Source organism: Macrotis lagotis, chromosome 2, assembly GCF_037893015.1.
Source record: "Macrotis lagotis isolate mMagLag1 chromosome 2, bilby.v1.9.chrom.fasta, whole genome shotgun sequence".
In the NCBI taxonomy this organism is placed as follows: domain Eukaryota; kingdom Metazoa; phylum Chordata; class Mammalia; order Peramelemorphia; family Peramelidae; genus Macrotis; species Macrotis lagotis.
Window position 1 is genome coordinate 288,842,361 of NC_133659.1, and position 21,633 is coordinate 288,863,993.

At 37.9% G+C, this 21,633-nt stretch overlaps 1 protein-coding gene across 2 annotated transcripts in view; it reads right to left on the reverse strand.

Moving 5' to 3' along the window:
• Window positions 1-21,633, reverse strand: part of LOC141515076 (retinol dehydrogenase 7-like) — a 38,490-nt gene that overhangs the window by 4,486 nt on the left and 12,371 nt on the right. The window contains exons 2-4 of one of the 2 annotated variants that reach the window (XM_074226349.1): window positions 7,553-7,649; window positions 5,113-5,394; window positions 1,248-1,581 (exon numbers count right to left, since the gene is read on the reverse strand). In XM_074226349.1, the coding sequence (XP_074082450.1) occupies window positions 1,248-1,560 (313 nt within the window). In that variant the 5' untranslated portion in view covers window positions 1,561-1,581; window positions 5,113-5,394; window positions 7,553-7,649. Of the gene's footprint in view, window positions 1-1,247; window positions 1,582-5,112; window positions 5,407-7,552; window positions 7,650-21,633 lie in introns of both variants that reach the window. The other variant, XM_074226348.1, reaches the window with a different exon arrangement.

The following is a 21,633-nucleotide window of genomic DNA, read 5'->3' on the forward strand; positions in this document are numbered from 1 at the left end:
AATGCTTTTCTTCTTCAAAATTTGTCAATAATTATTATTATCAGTTTTTTACTTCACAGCATTTGTCTATATTGTCTATATTTATATTGCTCATCCTCATCCCCTTTCTGCCATTGACAATAATGCAATGATGTATTTAGATGGGCCAAGATGAAACTATACATTACAGGTCACCCTTGTTCTTCCTTCTCAGGCCCCACTTGATTGAATACTGCTTCAGATAATGAATGGTTCAGTTTTATTTGGATTTCAATTAAATTCAAATATTTATTAAAAAGAAGTTCTATGCTCCTGTTATCTTACTAGTAGAATTTGTCTTTGGCAGGGAGACTTTGAGACTAGGGAGGAAAAACAATTTAATCTCTCTCATCATATACTGATGTACATACAGACCAAAACAATCCTTGATCTCAGAGATTCTTATGTTCTACTGGGATATACAATGTATGCATAGAAAAAGTCTTTTCAGGTTCTGAGACAGGAGTAACAAGTGTGGTGGAAAATCTGGAAATTCTTATGTAAGAAATGACCATTGAGCTGACTGGAGTTTGGGTTTTCTAAAGGAAGAGGTGAGTGGGGATGTTTCTAGTAAAGGTGAATAATCTGCACAAAAACCCAGAGGATGGGAGATTGAATGTCATGTATAAGGAACATCAAGTGAAATGGGTAAAGGGGACTTATGAGCAATAAGATAAATAAAATGAAGCTTTACTGTGACTACCTTGGAGAAGGAAAAATTTGACTTTTTTGACAGAGTTTAAAGGTTGGTTTTTTTAACTGTAGATAATCCTTTCAGCTGATCACAGCTTTCACTTAAGCTTTTCACTTAAGCCTTTCCTAAAACTTTTAGAATGCATGTCCTCAGAAAAGAGCACTTGGTCATAACTTCTTTCTATCCCCACCCCTTAATCATCTTCCCTCAGGTGTAGCTCAAAGTATGAGCTGCTGGGAAAGCTATTGAAGGCCTGTCTTGGCCAATGGAGTTACTTTTTAAAGATGATGGTTTTAAAAAGGAAATTTTAGAAGAAATAATTTTAAAAATTAAAATTTTAAAAATTCCTCTTAGCAAAAATCCTTTTGGAATGTGAGATATGAAGAAACATATTTCTCTGCCTTGCAAAATATTCTGTGGTTCTGACTTAACCTGACTATCGTCTCTGTCCCTTTGGAGGGAGGTGTAAGATCCATTTTACAAAGATGAAAGTATTGAATTAAAGACAACCAATTGAGTGGATATTAGGCTCTACCTTTTTCTCCCACTTGGTCCTTCACCCACTGAGTCGCTGCAGTGATGCTTTCAGTCTTGGTTACATCCAGAATTACAGTCTCAAGCCTGTCAGAAGTATTCCTCTTCAATTCCTCTGCTCCCTTTTCTGTCAGACAAGAGGCTAGAACCCTCAGGCCCTGAAGATCCAATTGTTTAGCTAATAGGTTTCCAAACCCAGAGTCACACCCTGTTATGAAGACATATTTCTCAGGAAGGTTTTGGACCACTTTCTTCTCCCGATGCCAGCAAAAAACAGAGTACAAGCAGACAAGGACAACCAGGTAGAGCCACATAGCAGCAGTCTATTCCTTGTCCTGATGAAAAAAAGAGAACATTTTATTTTTTTTTTTAGGTTTTTGCAAGGCAGTGGGGTTAAGTGGCTTGCCCAAGGCCACACAGCAAGGTAATTATTAAATATCTGAGACCGGATTTGAACCCAGGTACTCCTGACTCCAGGGCTGGTGCTTTATCCACTGCACCACCTAGCTGCCTCTAGGAGAACATTGTAAAGAAAGATCTCTCAGCAAAATGAGGAGAACCAGAAGAACATTGTATACCCTAAGAGCAACATGGGGTTGATGATCAACCTTAATGGACTTGCTAATTCCATCAGTGCAATAATCAGACACAATTTGGGGGTATCTGCGATGGAGAATACCATCTGTATCCAGAGAAAGAATCGTGGAGTTTGAACAAAGACTAAAGATTATTACCTTTAACTTAAAAAAAAATCTGTTATCTTATTATGTAATCTTACTACCTCTTATATTTTATTTTTTTCTTCTTAAGGATATGATTTCTCTCTCAACACATTCAATTTAGATCAATGTATAGCATGAAAACAATGTAAAGACTAACAGACTGCCTTCTTGGGGGGAGGGAAGCAAGATTAAGGGAGAAATTGTAAAATTCAAAATAAATAAAATCTTTTACAAAAAAAAGATCTCTCAGTCAATGATATTCTATGAACTAGAGGTAGGTCCTTTGAAGGTCGTCTAGGACTCCTTGAAGCCTTACTGTCAGATCATTTTACTTTGAAGCTATTAAGCTTAGCTAATAAAACTTCTTGTGAAATATTAACTCATTCATCGGGCATTATGGATGATATGATGGGGACAAATTCCTGCACTTACTTTTGGAGGAGGTAAGGGTATTTTAAAAAATTTAACTTTCCAATTTCCCAACAAGCAGCTGTGTTGAAGTCTTTTTTTTTTGGCATTCCTTATGTACTTTATTTATGTGTTGCAAGTTAAGTATCTTTCTTTAGATGAAGTAAAAGGTTCCAGGTGGAAGAAATTTTTATTTTTGTTGTGTTTAGCACCATTTATTATCTTGTTTTAAATCTAAGAAAATTTCTAAGTTTGAAAAAAGTAAATAGAATAGACACACATAATGTAATTTCTCATCTTGGAATTCAGTGGTATTTACAATGAGGTTCCCCATTTCTGTTTTGAATTTATTTTTTTTTAAATTTTATTTACACATTACTAAAATATTCTGTTTCGGTAAACATAATACCCCCTCCCCCACAAAAATATAAAACCTCATGAGAAATTAAGTGAAAGAAAGAGAAAAAAAATGTATTTCAGTCTGTGTTCTGATACCATTAGCTCTGTCTTGGATGGGTCACATTCTTTATCTTAAGTCCATCATAGAAGTTACTTCCATATTTTTCCACAGTTGCTGTTGTTGATTGTAATTCCCTTCATCCATTCCTCCCCACTACCATCTATTATATTTTCTCTCTCCTTTCACTCTATCCCTCTTCAAAAATGTGCTGGGGGCAGCCAAGTGGCACAGGGGACAGAGCACCAGCCCTGGGACCAAGAGGCACCCAACCCTACATCCCACCCCAGAGATCCAGCAACTACCCAGCCCTGTGGTCCCAGAAAGGCCACCCAATCCCAGCACCTTGCAAAGAAAATGTGTTATATCTGACTATCCTCTCCTATGATCCACCTTCTCCTCTATCACCCACATCACCCCTCCCTTCCCCCATCCTCCTCTCCTTTTTCTTCTAGATATCTATACTCTATTGTGTATGCTGTTTCCTCTCTGAGCTGTTTCCAATGAGAATGAAGGTTTCCTCATTTCCCTCACCTTCCCCCCCTTCCATACCATTGCAAAAGCTACATGAAATATCTTAGCCTATTCTACCTCTCCTTTCTCTTACTCCCAGTACATTTCCCTTTCACCTATTTTTACAATATATTATACCTTCAAATTTAGTTCTCTCCTGTGCCTCATCTATAAAAGCTCCTTCTAACTGCTCTATTAAATGAGAAGGTTCATATGAGTATTATCAGGATCAACTTTCTATGCAGGAATACACACAGTTCATCATAATAAGTACCTCATAATTTATCCTTCTTGTCCACCCCCTCTATGTTTCACTGTACTTGAAGATCAAACTTTCTGTTCATCTCTGGTCACTTCAACAGGAACATTTGAAATTACCCTTTTCATTGAAAGTCCATCTTTTCCCCTGGAAGAGGATGTTCAGTTTTGTTTGGAAGTTGATTCTTAGTTGCATTTCGATCTCTTTTGCCTTCCAGAATATTATGCAAGCCCTTAATGTAGTTTCTGCTAAGTCTTGGGTGATCCTGATTGCAGCTCCAGGATATTTGAATTGTATCCTTCGGGTTGCTTATAATATTTTCTCTTTGACTTGGAAGTTCTGGAACTTGGCTATAATATTCCTGGGGGTTGTTTTTTTTGGGGATTTCTTTCCAGAGGAGATCAGGAGATTCTCTCAATGTCTATTTTACCCTCTGCTTCTAGGATATCAGGGCAATTTTCCTGTAGAAATTCTTTAAAAATGAGGTCAAGGCTCTTTTCCTGATCATGACTTTCAGAGAGCCCAATAATTTTTAAATTATCTCTTCTGGATCTGTTTTCCAGGTCAGTTGTTTTTTCAATGAGATATTTCACAATTTCTTCTAGTTTTTCCATTCTTTTGTTGTTGAATTATTGTCTTGATTTTTCACAAAATCATCAGCTTTCTTTTGCTCTATTCTACATCTGAAGGATTTACGTTCCTCAGAGAGCTTTCTTATCTCTTTTTCCATCTAGCCAATTCTTTTTTATAAAGCATTCTTCTCCTCAATAACTTTTTTTTTTTAGGTTTCTTTTTTTCTTTTTGCAAGGCAAACAGGGTTAAGTGGCTTGCCCAAGGTCACACAGCTAGGTAATTATTAAGTGTCTGAGACTGTATTTGAACCCAAGTACTCCTGACTCCAGGGTTGGTGTTTTATCCACTACGCCACCTAGCTGCCCCTCCTCAATAACTTTTTGAACTGTTTTATCCATTTGACCTAAAATGGTTTTTAATATGTTATTTTCTTCAACATTTTTTGGATCTCCTTGACTAAGCTGCTGACTTTGTTTTCATGTTTTTTCTGCATCTCTCACATTTCTTTTCCCAATTTTTCTTCTGCTTCCCTTACTGATTTTCAAAATCTTTTTTGAGCTCTAAGTGCAACTTCTATATTTCTTGGAGTCTTTAGATGCAGAAGCTTAGACTTTCTCATCTCCAGATTGTATAGTTTGGTACTCTATGGGACCAAAGTAATTGTCTATGGGCAGATTCCTTTTTTTTCTGTTTACTCATTTCCCCAGCCTATGCCTGGTTTTGGGGTGCTTCTTGAGCTTTTGAGAATTATTGGGACACCCCCACAAAGACTTCAGTATGTGAGGCTATGACTGCTTTCCTGGTCTGTTGAATGACCACAAGCTCACCCTGCTGGGGCCCCAGATTGTGACCAGAGTCAGAATATGGTCAAAGCCCCAGAGTCCTGTCCCAGGGACAGAGGACAGACATTGGCAGTCTCTCTCTATTCCCTTACCTTCTGTGGGCTGAGCACTCAGGGCACAGCTGCCAGGTGGCTCCTGTTGGGCAGTTCCATAGGCCTGCTTCTGTTTCCTGGGATCTGGGCTGTGCTGAGGGCCACAACAGTGCTCAGGAATGCCAAGCTGGCCTGGGCTTCACATTCGCTCTGGTGGAGGTCTCCCTGCTGATCTTCCAAGTTGTGCTTGGTGCTCCCTGGGGTGGCAGATCAGGAAACTGCTTCTGCTGCCAGGTAACCTGGGGCTGTTTCTGAAAGGCTGAAGCTCCTTCACTCTGGCACCTGTGTTGAAATCTTAAAGGACTTGAAGGTTTCTAAGTAACCATCAATTTTTAAGCAGTTTTGATTGATTGGATACTGCTACCCACTCTTGGTTTTGAGATTAGAGTTCCTACTCTAAACTAAGTTAAAGTAAGTTAACAAAGGCTATATTCCAAATCAGTTGACCCCTTGTTTGTAATTAAGACTTCCATCTAATTGAATTTTATCAAAATCCAAATCAATCATTTAAAAATATTTACTGGTAACTTTAATTTAAAACATCTCCTGACCTACTACAGCTACATATGACTCTGTGAATAAATTTCTGCTTTTTTAAATTAATCTTCCTTCATGATATCAAAGTGAATTCACTGTAGGTAATTTTGCCATTCTTTCAGTGATTCCAAACTGTTCCCTGATGCCAAAGCATATCTTTTTTTTAAGTTCTATTCTCTTCTGGTGATGTAACTACTTGCAGGACCTGGATTCTGATCCTGACTGTAATGCTTATTACCTGTGTGACCTTGAGCAGGTCCCTGAGTCTCAGCTATAGATCTATGGTCCTATGATCCTGTGAAGATGATTTGTAAGGCAATAGAAAATCAATGTAATAGTCAACCATAATTCCAAAGGCTCGATGATTAAATGAAATGTGCTATTAGACAGAGGGGTACTAGACTCAAAGTGTCAATTGAGACATATTTTTTGGATACAACCAAGGCAGGAATTTGTTTGCCTTGACTATACATTTTTGTAACAAGGGTCTTTGTTTTTCTTTCTTTTTCAGTGGCAATTGGTGTTGATGATGGTGGGACTAGAAGGATTAATTTTCATTTATTAAAAATATTTGATACAAAAAGGCAAAGGAATGGTGTGTAGTAGGTGTAAGTGGTTTGTAGTGTATTCCCCAAAATGACTTGTATACAAAAAAAGAAGGGTAAAAAACATCCAACAAAACAGCAACTCATTGTAGACAGGTGTGACTTAAGGAGAAGTGACCCAGTTATAGGAAAAAAATTAAAGGATAGTAGATGATTCCTTGAGGGGAGGGGATGGTAAGTTTTTCTTTCTACTTCTATTGCCTAATATAGTATCTGGCACATAATGAATGCTCAGGAAATATTTGTTGAGTTGACTAAGTGTAGTTTCTGTCAGCAGCTCTTGAATTCTGACCTTTCATCTGATTGTGAAATCTTGATTTTGAACTAACCTTTACAGATGTATTTCTTACAGTGTTTCATGTGTCACAGATGATTAATAAATATGTGGTGAAAGTTTACAAACTCAGAAGAAAATATAATTCCACCTGTTTTCAGACATGGCCATAAATTACTTTGCTTTGTTGTTTTTTAATGTTAAAGCTATCAGTTAAATTTCAATGATGATAGGAAAATGTTTATCCTGAACTTTTATTGGTGGCATTTAATTTGTGTGGATGTATGTATTAACACATTTGGCAAGTTATTGCAGAAAAAGGGAACTTTTTTCAAATTTAAGATTAAGAAGCTGTGAAATAATATATTCAATTTAATTTATACCTTGAAACAATTTCTGATGCCTGGGTCTGGTACCTTAAACTGACCCCAACCATTACTGTCTTGGTCTTTGATACCTCCATACTTTTGTGATGGGAACATATGATAATTAAAGTCTTAATTATAATTACAAGAAACCATTGAATCAATTCATGAATCAATATGAATGTTTGTAGCTATCATATAAATGAAATAACTCTTCATGGTCAATGTCCTTCATCATCCAAGAAGACCAAAATGACATCACAATGTTTGAGACAAATTACAGTGTATCTGACTATGGTTGATCAGACCAATATGAACTCAGAATGCTCTACCAGGTCGGGAACAAATAGTCCATATCAACACCTGGGGTAGGTATCTAAACTTATATATGTCACATTTCCTTTGAGCTGCTTCAATTCTCCCTTCTTCATAAAGCACAGTCCCCTCACTTGTGAGGACATGGCATACTGGGTGATCCAGTACCAGGGTCTCCCATGAGGTACAATCAATTCCAAAGATCTTAAGAGAGACCTTCAAGGTGTTTCAACATTGCTTCTTCTGACTCCCTTATGACTACTTGTCCTGGGTGAGTTCTCCATAAAATTGGGTTTTTTTGGCAAGTGAACATCTGGCATTCTAACATGTCCAGCCCATCATACCTGCACTCTCTGTAGTAATGTTGGAATGCTTCACAGTTTAGCTCCAGAAAGGTCCTCAGTATCTGGTATCTTCTGTCAGGTGATCTCCAGAATCTTCCTAAGACAATTTATTTATTTATTGATTGATTGATTGATTGATTTTAGGTTTTTGCAAGGCAAATGGGGTTAAGTGGCTTGCCCAAGGCCACACAGCTAGGTAATTATTAAGTGTCTGAGACAGGATTTGAACCCAGGTACTCCTGACTCCAAGGCTGGAGCTCTATCCACTGCGCCACCTAGCCACCCCTTTCCTAAGACAATTTAAATGGAAGTGATTCAGTTTCCTGATATGACACTGGAAGACTGTCCAGAATTTCACAGGCATAGAGCAGTGAGGTCAATTCAATGGCTCTGAAGACCTTCAGTTTAATAGTCAGTCTCTTCTCTCTCTTACTTTCTTTCAGAGCTTCCTATGAGGAAGTAGTTAAAAGTTCACATTAAAATGATGTTTAACCCCATAGAAATAAACAGAAATATAGAAATTATGTCACTCTGGTTTATAACTAAGGTGTGGTATAGTGAATAAATTGACCGAGGGCAGCTAGGTGGCTTGCACTGGATAGAGCACTGGCCTTGGAGTCAGGAGGACCTGAGTTCCAGTCTAGCCTCAGACACTTAATAATTAGCTAGCTGTGTGACCTTGAGCAAGTCACTTAACCTCATTGATTTCAATCACTCACTAGTTGTACAAACATGGGCAAATCATTTTCTGAGCCTGTTTCCTCATTTGTCAAATGGGACTAATCGTACCTATCTCCACAGTATTGTTGGAATGGTCAAAAGAGATGGTATAGGGGTGGCTAGGTGGCGCAGTAGATAGAGCACGGGTCCTGGAGTCAGGAGTACCTGAGTTCAAGTTTGGCCTCAGACATTTAATAATTACCTAGCTGTGTGGCCTTGGGCAAGCAACTTAACCCCATTGCCTTGCAAAAACTAAAAAAAAATGGGGGCGAGAGATGGTATAGATAAAATACTTTGTAAACTTTTAAACACTTTCATAAAATTATCTAGTTACAAAAGCAGAAAATAGGCAAGAAACTATAGGTAGGAAAATAAGAAACACCTAGATAAGGAAAAGGAATGCTCTTCTCAGCGTGATTCCAACAAATCTGAAGATACTGCCAGATCTCCATTGTTTAAAGTTTCCCTTCAGACTATTCTGTTATTCAAACAAAAGAGAATTTAATGTTTGAACAATCCATATGTTGGGAATCCACCACCTTTGGATGTGCTTTGAACCCTTTTGATAGTCTAGTGGAAATTCTATTGAAACATAAATGATTTTTTTTAAAAAGTCAAAACACCCATATTAGCTGATTCCAAGTTAAGAAACTTTGCCCTTTAGATATCTTTTTAATAAGGGTTCTTTTGTGGAAATTATAGAAGACAGAAAAAACTGTGACCCTTTGTTTTTGCAAGCGAACATTCTTTTTTTTTTTAGGGTTTTTTTTTGCAAGGCAAACAGGGTTAAGTGTATTGCCCAAGGCCACACAGCTAGGTAATTATTAAGTGTCTGAGACCGGATTTGAACCCAGGTACTCCTGACTCCAGGGCCTGTGCTTTATCCACTACGCCACCTAGCCAGCCCTCAAGCAAACATTCTTAACGTTACTTGACATTTATAGATTTTATGTACACAAAGGTCTGAATCTGCAAAAGAATTTATGCATGGGTATGTGGGTATAGTGGGGGATTGGGGATGAGTGTGGGGGTGGGGATGGGGGGAACATATATCTAGACACTCCCACTCGTATACTCTCAGTTCCTCAAACTAATCACTTCCCATGCTCTCCTTTTCACATCAGAAACAAAAATGGTCATACCTTTAATCTTAATATCACCCATGAATACACCACCTCCATTTTCAAGAATTTTGAAATCTCATTATCTTACTATAACCTATTGGCTTTCAACCTCTCCTTTGGTCTTCCCATATCAAATTCTTCTCTTCATTCATGCTAAGACTTCATATCAACAATAGTCAGGGGGGGACAGTTTTGAAAATAAAGTGGAATTTGTTGTTGTTGTTGTTCAATTGTGTTCAACTCTCTGTGACCCCATTTGGAGTTTTCTTGGCAATGATACTTGGGTGGTATGCCATTTTCTTCTCCAGTTCCTTTTACAAATGAGGAAACTGAGACAAATAGGGTTAAATGACATGCCCAGGGTTGCCCAGCTACTAAATATCTAAGGTCAGATTTGAACTCATGAAAATGAGTCTTTATTTTTTTGTTGTTTTATTTATTTAAGGCAATGGAGTTTGCCCAAGGTCATACAACTAGGCAATCATTAAGTGTCTGAGGCTGGATTTGAACTCAGGTTCTCCTGACTCCAGGGCCAGTACTCTATCCACTGTGCCACCTAGTTCCCCCATAGAAATGAGTCTTCCTAACACCAATCATGGCATTAATTTTTAGTGATTTTCAGTGTATATGAAAAATCCCCATATTTCATGGCATTTAAGTTTAAAATAAACAGATAAAATTAAGGGGGAAAACCCCAGAGCTAGCATTATATATAATGGAGAAAAACTAAAAACCATTCCAGTAAGATAATGAGCAGAATGTTCATTATCACTATTATTATTTGATCTAGTGCTAGAAATATTATAACAAGACAAAAAAATTAAAGGAAAAAATTGTGGATGATATTGAGCCATTTGACTCTAGCTAACTGTTTGACTCTTTTGAACTAGATAACTCTTGCCCCATTTACCTTACTGCCTCATCATTCACCCTAACAGCCAATCAGTATGCATTATATTGTCATTTAGCCTAATCTCCTGCTTTGGGGTTATGAGACATGATAAGAAAATCTGGACAACTTCCAAATTCCTTAAAAGCAGAATGTTTAGAAATGATAGTATTTGGAAATCTGGTTATTACAGGAAAAAGGTATAGGACTGTGTTAATATTTAAAATAGAAGCTGGGAATAATTTTGTACCTATTTTAAGAAAGAATGAATAATAATGAAGATATTCTTTTCCTTTAATAGTTCTACAAATTCAATATATATTTTTGACCAATGTATTTTGGTCCTAGTCCTTCCTCTAAACTTGCATGAGAAGAAAATAGAAGGAAGATCAGAAGAAATCATATATAAGCAGGAAAGTCAGACCATGACTTAAAGTTCATGATATGATACCCAGATATCAAGGTGATAAGTTTCATTTAATCAATTTCAATCAAACTTAGATGGACTAATATTGCATAAGAAATATTCAGATAGGCTTAGGAAACTTGGACATGCTCTAAGGGCTAATTACAAAATATAAAATTAGTTGAGAATCAGTATTACTCCAGAGCCTGGAAAGGTATTTGAGTAAAACTCCTTAGAAGAAGCTGCTTGAGTTTGGGAAGGCAGGCAAAAAATATCTGGAATTGGACTTCAGCTCAGTTTTCCTTCCCCTCATTCACCCCTGTACCTCTCTCCCCACATAATGAATGGAAAAGGTGCTTTGAAGAATTCAGAAGAATTTGAACTTTCAATCTTCCCATAGGTATTTTAGGATCATCCCCCAGGACAGCGGTCTCTGGAGCAGTTTTTATAGTGTCCAAGAACAGACTGAACACAGATTCTCTACAAAAACTGCATCAGACTGCACCTTCAGGGGAAATTCTTGAGGAGAAAAGGACTTATATCAACTAGGTGTTGAAGAGGAGAAAAAGATTTACATCAGCTAGATCAGCCTATATCAACATGCTTTCTAAGCTTGAGCCCATTTTCCCAAGTACTTTGCCAGAGATAGTGGCACAGACTGAGATGACTAGTATGGGGTGACAATCTTTTATAACAACTTTTCTTGCTATGACAGTTTAGTAAATACCGAGTTCTTAAAGTCACCTGTAGATGACTGACTAAATTGATTCTGACTTAATAATCTTGGAGAAAGGCCCATTTCTGGCATCTGGTTTTGCGTCAGCACGGGCGGAAGGGCCAGGCGGGCCAGGCTCCAGGGCCCCGGGCAGAGCTGCGGTGGCGACCTGAGGAGGAGGGTGGTGAGGGATCGCTGGGAAGCCTTCCCAGGGCCCTGAGCGAGGCCAGCGGGGCTTGCACCTGCGGGTGCTGCTGATGTGCTAGGCCGGAGGGGCCGGGCAGGAGGGGCAGAGTGGGAGCCGCCAGGTGCTGAGATGCCGGCGGAGAGCATCTGCCCTTCCAGCTCAGCATGCGTCCAGATGTTGCCAGCCACTGGCTGCAGCTACACAGTTCAGTGGTCCAGGGCAGTGAGAGCCACAAAACCATTGACTTCCCAGGGAATCCCAACCTTTGGCTTTACTATACTTCTCGGCCAGTGCTATTCATCATGTGCGCTGGGAATGAATTTTTCTACTGTCTGCTTTACTTGCTCAGTTTCTCAGAGGGACCCTCAGTGGGTTCAGTGGGTCTGTTCTGACTGGGACTCTGGATCTCCACTCCTGTCGCTCTTCTCAAGTCCTTCATCAGTGTCATCCACTTGGTCACCTGCACACACCATGGCTGCTCTGGATGCTGCTGACCGTGCCAACAAAGAATAGCCCTGTTGTCATTTCTGCTTCCGGCAAACTTCCAGCCCCAGTCCTCTCCACGATGCCCTGCCCTACTTTACCCCACGGTGCTGTTCTGCCCTTCCCCCGACGAGGTCAGTCTTGTATATAGCATAAGGCTCAACCTCCACAGCACTGTGATGCCCCCTTCACCTCCATCCTCCACTTCCAATGCTGTCAGAACCTCTTCAAGGATGTAACCGTCTTTGTCCCGTGAGGTCATTTCCCTATGATGAGGGTAGCACCTGGACATCTGATGGGAGCAATAATGGAAATCCCAGCTTCAGGAGATGAAGCCATAGCCTCCATTACTTGGGGATGGACATAGCCCAAGGGTGGCTGAGCTCCCTGGAAGAAAGCTTGGAGATACAGGGGGTGTCCTTGTACAGGGCCAGGCTGGGGAGCTGTTGTTCCAGCCCCAGGAGGCAGTGTGACCCATGCAAGTTAGCATGGTAGTGCTGTGTTTGAGGGAGATAGATGGTGTGGGGGCTGCCTCTCCACTAGGAGCCAGACTCCTCTCCTCCTGGCTTGGAAATGTCTGGAATCAAAGGAGTCTTTGCCCTGGGGGCTTTTACTCAGGAGGGAAGGAGGCTGTCTGGATCCTTCCCTATTCTGCTGTGTCTCATGATGTGTAATCTGGCCTTGAGGCCCTGATGATAAAGGAGGAAACTTCACAATCTGAAAAAAAAAATAATCTTGGAGAAAAAAGCACATTGATTGGGGTAATGAGACAATAGTGCTCCATCCCCATCCGCTCAGAGGTATCTCTTGAACTCTGAGGGATGAAGTAGCTTATTAAGAGGGATCCAATTGTCACTGTGACTATGAGTTGAAATAAGTGCTTCAAAGTATACTGTACATAAAAAGAAAACTCTACCTAATAGAAATCCCCACAGTTTTATGTATAGTTCCCTTCCTCATTGCAGATGAAAATGCTAATTTCATTTACTGTTTGTTGAGTTCAGAATGAAAGCAAATTATATGGACAAAAACAAAAAGAAAATGGGATACATTTGTCAGATTATGGCAGGAAATCAAACTACTATCAGATTTGAAGAATTAGAAGATAGCTCAATTTTCTATCTAGTATAATCCCTAAATGAAAGGAATCTGCATTCTAACATACTTGACAATTGATCTTTCAGTGTCTATATGAAACCCTCCCAAGAAAGGGAACTCTCCACTTCTCCAGATAACTCATTTCACTTTTGAACGATTCTAAATGTTAGGAAACTTTCATGTTCCAAATCCCTAATAATATGAGAAATGTGAGTCAAAACTGTCCTAAAAAATAAAAATAAAAAAATAACTGTCCTAAAGTTCCATTTCACACCCTGCAAATCTGCAAAGATGACAAAATGTGGAAATAGTTAATGTTGGAGGAATTGTGGGAAGATAGGCACATTAGGTGAAGCAAAGCAACTTGTTTTGGAAACCAATTTACAAAGTGACTAGGACAGTCATACTTTTTGACCCAGAGATTCCATTAGTAGACTTATACATCTAGGAGGCCATTGATAAGAAAGTCCCTATATAAATCAAAATAAAGCAGGACTTTTTGAGATTGTAAAGAATTAGAAACAAAGTAGATTCCCTGTAATTAATGAATAAGTAAAGTTAATAGTTAATCTGATACATGAATGTAAAGCAGTAGTGCTGTACTATAAAAAATAACCTATGTGGCAAACACAGAGATGCATGGAAATATCTACATACATAAAATGATGCAAAGAGAAGTGGGCAGGATCAAGAAAACAATAAACACAATCACAACAAGGTAAATGGAAATAGCAAGCACACACACACAAAATCAAAAGTGAAAGGTATGAAATTTTTCTGCATCTGATATAAGTATATGATTTTAAAAACTTTTATTAATGATCTAATCAATTATGTTGATAACTTTCTCATGTTAAACATCCCTGAATTCCTGGTATAAATCCCACTTGTTGGGGGCGGCTAGGTGGTATAGTGGATAAAGCACCGGCCTTGGAGTCAGGAGTATCTGGGTTCAAATCTGGCCTCAGACACTTAATAATTACCTAGCTGTGTGGCCTTGGGCAAGCCACTTAACCCCACTGCCTTGCAAAAAAAAAAAAAACCCTAAAAAAAACATTTAAAATCTCTTCCAGATTCATATCTCCAGTCCCTTCAGGCTCTTCATTATCCTGTCCAGATTCTCCTCTGAACATGTTTCAGTTTATCATTTTTTTTTTCTTAAACTATGCCATTTAAAATTGAATAGAAACTTCTGGCCAAAATGGAGGAGAGAAGACAGGCACTGTGATAAGTGCTTCTTTCCCCCTCAAAAACAACATGAGAGAAACCTCTTAACAGAAATTTGATCAACAAAACCCAGAAAGAGAAGCTAGGAGGGGGTGGCTAGGTGGCTAGGTGGCACAGTGGACAGAGCACCGGCCCTGGAGTCAGGAGGACCTGAGTTCAAATCTGGCCTCAGACACTTACCTAGCTATGTGGCCTTGGGCAAGCCACTTAACTTGCCTTGCAAAAAAAAAAAAAGAGAGAAGCTAAGATAAGAACACCTACCAAGAAGGTCTGTCTCAGGGGACCATGGGTGAACCGAGAGACAAGAACAGAGGATCAGTGAGGGGACAGCAGCTGGGGGAAGCCAGAGGGCCAGCCTCAGTCATAGAGACTTCTGTGAGTGTCGAGTCAGAGACCTTTGGTGGGGGAGGAGCTATGGGAGGGTGAGTTCCAGCACAGTCTCAAGAGCACACCTGGAGAACAACCAGCTGGGCAGGGACCTGAGCTCCATACTTTCAGCAGAGCCCTTTCCCAGAACAAACAATAAGTAACCCCACCCCTACCCCCTACCCCCTCAGGACAACAGAGTTCACTAAATGGAAAGAGATTAGCTCCCTTCCCCAGGGCCCAGCCCAGTGTTCAGGGTCAACTCAGACCCTGCTGCTGAGGACTGCAAACACTCCAGAGAAACCAACCAGTGGCCCCCTACTGACTAGCCCTTAGAATAACTAAGCCAAGTGAACAAAAGGCTCTAGGATCTTCAAAAGCAAACTTCTAAGAGCCAGCTCCCCCATCCCCAACACAAGATTCTAGAAAGATGAAAAAAGGCCAGAGTTAAGGGGGGCCCATGGAGAAATACTTAGAAGAGACAGATTCTAACCCAGAGAGATCTAGCACTGCTGAGGAGAATATGAATTGGTCTCCAGCCCAGAAAGACTTCATTGAAGAAATCAGGAAGGAGTTTAAAAATCAATTGGAAAAATTGGGAAAAGAAACTCAAGAGAAAATTAACATGTTGCAAGAGAAAATTAACATCTCACAACAAGGAAACAAATCCTTGGAAAATACAATTGAACAAATACAAAATGAGACTAACTCAGATCTTCAATTGGGCAAATGCAAAAAGAAAATGATTCTCTCAAAACTACATTTGGGCAAATAGAAAACTCCTTCAAAAATAGAATTGAGCAACTGAAAAAGGAGTTGTAAAAGATAAATGAAGAAAAATCTTCTTCACTAAAAATAAGAATGAAATTGGCGGAAACTAATGACTTCATGAGATAACAAGATTGTGTTAAAAAAAACCCAAAAGACTGAAAAAATAGAAGAAAAAGTAAAATATGTCATCAGCAAAACCACTGACCTCAAGAATCAATTGAGAAGACACAACCTAAGAATTATTGGTCTCCCTTAAAACATTGAAGAGAAAAAAAAGCATGGACTTACTATTACAGGATTTAGTGATAGAAAACTGCCCTGATATCATGGAACCAGAAGGCAAAATAGATATTGAAAGAATGCATTGATCTCCCCTTCAGAAAGAGATCCTAAAATGAAAACACCAAGGAATATTGTGGCCGAATTACAGAACTATCAGATAAAAGGAAAAATCCTTCAAACACCCAGAAAGAAAAAATTTAAATACCAAGGAGCCACAGTAAGGATTATGCAGGACCTGACCCAAGCAACATTAAGGGATCGAAGGGCCTGGTATGAGATATTCTGAAGAGCAAGGGAGCTTGGAATGCAGCCAAGAATCCACTACCTGGCAAAGCTAAGTCTTCTCTTCCTGGGGAAAAGATGGACATTTAATGAAATGGGAGACTTCCAAGATTTCATGATGAAAAGACCAGAGCTAAATAGAAAATTTGGACATCAAACAGGAGGCTCAAGATACACATGAAAAGGTTAAAAAAAACTGCTATTCAATAAGATGAAACTGGCTATATACCCACTTGTGAGAGTCTTATAACTCTTGAGAATTATAACTCTACTAGAGAGAATATACATAGCCAGAAGTAATAGACACTCAAAGATTTTCTGTGACTCAGATAGAATGATTTAAAAACAATATCTCCTTAAAAAGGGGGACAGTAAGGAGAAGGGAGGATGGAGGGAGACTGAATGGGGTAAATCTCATTACATCAAGAGGTATAAAACACCTATTGTAATTGAGCAGAAGAAGGGAAGAGGTGAGAACCACCTGAATCTTCATCTCATCAGACTTGGCTTAAAGTTAACTTAGACACACTTAGTTAAGTTAAGAAACTTATCTTACTTTTCATACATTAAAAGGGGAAAAGGGGAGGGGGGACAGGGAGGGGGAGAAAAGGGGGAACTAACAGAAGGAAGGAAAGAAGGGGAAAAGGGAAAGGGGAAAGAAAGGGGAGGGGGATTGATATAAGAGGGCAAACACACTGAAGGTGGTGGTATTTAGAAACAAAACACTGGGGAATATGGATAAGGGGGGGGAAGGGAAAAATACAAACAGAAAGAAGAAAGCATGAAGAGCAATAAAGAGTTAGTAATTATAACTTTGAATGTCAATGGGATAAACTCTCCCTTAAAACATAAGTGAGGGGGAGTGGCTAGGTGGCACAGTGTATAGAGCACTGACCTTGGAGTCAGGAGTACCTGAGTTCAAATCCAGCCTCAGACACTTAATAATTACCTAGCTGCTTGGCCTCGGGCAAGCCACTTAACCCCATTGCCTTGCAAAAACTAAGGAAAAAAAACCATAAGCAAGGGGTAGCTAGGTGAAGCAGTAGATAGAGCACCGGCCCTCGAGTCAGGAGTATCTGAGTTCCAATCCTGTCTCAGACAATTAATAATTACCTAGCTGTGTGGCCTTGGGCCTAAAAAAAAATAAGCCAATAGCAGAGTAGATTAAAAACCAGAATCCTACAAGACGCAATTTACAAGAAACTCATTTGAAGTAAAGAGATACACATAGAGTAAAGGTAAAAGGTTGGAGGAAAATATATTTTGCTTCAGCTGAAGTGAAAAAAGCAGGGATAGCATTCCCTATCTCAGACAAAGCAGTTGCAAAAATAGATAGCTTTAAAAGAGATAAGGAAGGAAACTATATCCTCCTAAAAGGTACCATAGACAATAAAGTAATTTCAGTGCTAAATATGTATGCACCCAATTCTACAGCCTCCAGATTCTTAGAAAAGTTGCAAAAGCTACAGGAAGACATAGACAGCAAAACTCTACTAGGGGGAGACCTCAACCTCCTGCTCTCAGATTTAGATAAATTTAATCATAAAATAAACAAGAAGGAAGTTAAGGAAGTAAAAAGATAGTTAGAAAACCTAAATATGATAGACCTATGGAGGAAATTGAATGGGGATAGAAAATAATATATGTTTATTTTTCTGCAGTACATGGTACTTACATAAAAATTGACCATGTACTAGGACATAAAAACCTAATGATCAATTGCAGAAAGACAGAAATAGTGAATACATCTTTCTTAGATCATAATGCAATAAAAATCACATGCAATACTGGGCCAGGGAGATACAGACCTAGAACTAATTGGAAACTAAGTAACCTCATTTCAAAGAATGAGTGGATAAAGCAACAAATTATAGAAATAATTAATTATTTCATCCTAGATAATGACAATAATGAAACAACATACCAAAACACATGGGATACACTCAAGGTGGCTGTCAGAGGATATATTATATCTTTACATGCTTACATGCATAAATTAGAGAAAGAAGAAAACAATGAACTAAATATGCAACTAAAAGAATTAGAGAAAGAACAAATTAAAAACCCCCAATTAAATACCAAATTAGAAGTTCTAAAAATTAGAGAAATTAATAAAATTGAAAGCAAGAAAACTATTGAACTAATAAATAAAACCAAAAGCTAGTTTTATGAAAAAAATAAAATTGATAAACATCTAGTCAATTTGATTAAAAAAGAGAAAGAAGAAAACCAAATTGCTAGTATTATAAATGAAAAAGGTGAACTCACCCCCAATGAGAAGGAAATTAAACTAATAATTCAGAATTATTTTGGCAAATTCTATGACAATAAATTTGACAATCTAAGTGAAATGGAAGAATATTTACAAAAATATAAATTGCCCAGATTAAATGAAGAGGAAATTAAAAACCTAAATAACCCTATCTCAGAAAAAAGAAATTCAACAAGCCATTATTGAACTCCCTAATTAAAAATTTCCAGGGCCAGATGGATTCACAAGTGAATTTTATCAAATATTTAAGGAACAATTGGTTCCAATTTTATATAAACTCTTTGGGGAAAATAGGTGAAGACAGAACTCTGCCTAACTCTTTCTATGACCATATGATGCTGATACCAAAACCAGGAAGATTTAAAACAGAGAAAGAAAATTATAGACCTATCTCCCTGATGAATACAGATGCAAAAATCTTAAAATCTTAGCAAAACAATTACAACAAGTTATCACTAGGATAATACATTATGATCAAGTAGCATTTATCCCAGGAATGCAAGGTTGGTTCAATATTAGGAAAACTGTTAGTATAATTAATTATAACACTAACATACCTATCAGAAATCATATGATTATATCAATAGATGCTGAAAAAGCTTCTGACAAAATACAGTACCCATTCCTACTAAAAACGCTAGAGACTGTGAGCATAAATGGTTTGTTCCTTAGAATAATAAGCAGTATCTATCTGAAACCATCAACAAGCATTATATGCAACGGGAATAGGCTTGAGGCATTCCCAATAAGATTGGGGTGAAACAAGGATGCCCATTTACACCACTATTATTCAATATCATATTAGAAATGTTAGCTTCAGCAATAAGAGAAGAAAAAGAAATTGAAGGAATTAGAATTGGGAAGGAGATGACAAAACTTTCACTCTTTGCAGATGACATGATGGTATACCTAGAGAATCTCAAAAAGTCATCTAAAAAACTACTAGAAATAATTAGCAACTTTAGCAAAGTAACAGGATATAAAATACACCCTCAAAAATACTCAACATTTCTATATATGACTAGCAAGATGCAGGAGAAAGAGCTAGAGAGAGAAATCTCATTCAAAGTAACCTCAGACAAAATAAAATACCTGCCAAGGCAGACTCAAAAACTTTTTGAAAGCAATACACTTCTCACACAAATAAAATCAGATTTAAATACCTGGGCAAACAACAACTGCTCATGGATAGGTCAAGCTAATATAATAAAAATGACAGTTCTAAACTTATTAAACTACTTTAATTAAATTTAATTAAATTACTACTCTAAATTAAACTACTTATTTAGTGCCCTACCAATCAAAATTCTAAAAACTACTTTAATGAGGTAGAAAAATTGCAACTAAATTTATAAGGAGAAATAAAAAGCTAAGAATTTCCAGGGATTTAATGAAAAAAAAAAGTGCTAATGAAGATGGCCTAGCCATACCAGATCTAAAAATGTATTATAAAGCATCAGTCATCAAAACTGTCTGGTATTGGCTAAGAAACAAAATGGTGGACCAGTGGAATAGACTAGGTGCAATAGCAGGAAATGATTATAGTAATCTGCTGTTTGATAAACCCAAAGAATCCAGCTATTGGGATAAAAACTCTCTCTTTGATAAAAACTGATGGGAAAATTGGAAGATAGTATAGAAGAAACTTAGATTAGACCAACACCTCACACCCTACACCAAGATAAGATCAAAATGGATACAGGATTTAGACAGAAAAACAATATTATAAGCAAACTAGAAGATCAAAGAGTAGTTTGCCTATCAGATCTATGGAAAGGGAAGCAGTTTATGACCAAGGAAGAGATGGAGAACATCATTAAAAACAAATTAGATAATTTTGATTACATTAAATTAAAAAGCTTTTACACAGACAAAATCACTGTAACCAAGATCAAAAGAAATGTAGTAAATTGGGAAACAATTTTTGCAACTAGTATTTCTGACAAAGGACTCATTTCTAAAATATACAGAGAACTGAGTCAAATTTTCAAAAAAAAACAAGTCATTCCCCAATTGACAAATGGTCAAAGGATATGCAAGGTCAATTTACAGATGAGGAAATCAAAGCAATCCATAGTCATATGAAAAATTGCTCCAAATCATTACTTATTGGAGAAATGCCAATTAAAACATCTCTGAGATTACCACCTCACACCTCTCAGACTGGCCAATATGACCAGAAAGGAAAAGGATCAATGTTGGAAGGGATGTGGGAAATCTGGGACACTATTACATTGTTGGTGGAGCTGTGAACTCATCCAACTTTTCTGGAGAGCAATTTGGAATTATGCCCGAAGGGCAACAAAAACGTGCATACCCTTTGATCCAGCAATACCACTACTGGGTCTATACCCTGAAAAGATTATGAAAAAAGTTAAAAATATCACTTGTACAAAAATATTCATAGCAGTCCTGTTTGTGGTGGCAAAGAATTGGAAATTAAGTGCATGTCCTTTAACTGGGGAATGGCTTAGCAAACTGTGATATATATATATATATGTATATGTCATGGAACACTATTGTTCTATTAGAAACCAGGAGGGTTGGGAATTCAGGGAAGCCTGGAGGGATTTGCATGAACTGATGCTGAGCAAGATGAGCAGAACTAGGAAAACATTGTACACCCTAATAGCAACATGAGGGTGATGATCAACCTTGATGGACTTGCTCATTCCATGAGTGCAACAACCAGGGACAATTTTGGGCTATCAGCAATGGAGAATACCATCTGTATCCAGAGAAAGAATTATGGACTTTGAACAAAGACCAAAGACTATTACCTTCAAATTAAAAAAAAAAAAGTTATCTTATTATGTAATTTTGCTATCTCTTACACTTTACTTTTCTTCCTTAAGGATATGATTTCTCTCTCATTACATTCAACTGAGATCAATGTACACCATGGAAACAATGTAAAGACTAACAGACTGCCTTCTGTGGGGGGTGAGGGAAGGGAAGCAAGAATAGGGGAAAAATTGTAAAACTCAATGTAAATAAAATCTAAAAAAATTAAATTAAATTAAATAGAATGCTCTAATTAAATTTTTAATATTGGAATGATTTCTAGGCCATTAAGCAATCTGACTTTAAAGATTATCTCATCCACTTCTCCTTACCTCTCTACTTATGAGTTTAGACATGGAAAATCTTAATACCAGGGAAGGTGAATAATTTCATATTAATAATGACCAGATTTGTTAAAAATAATGAGATCAAGATAATGTGAACTTCTAGAAGAGTGAAGCAATTTCATCATTAT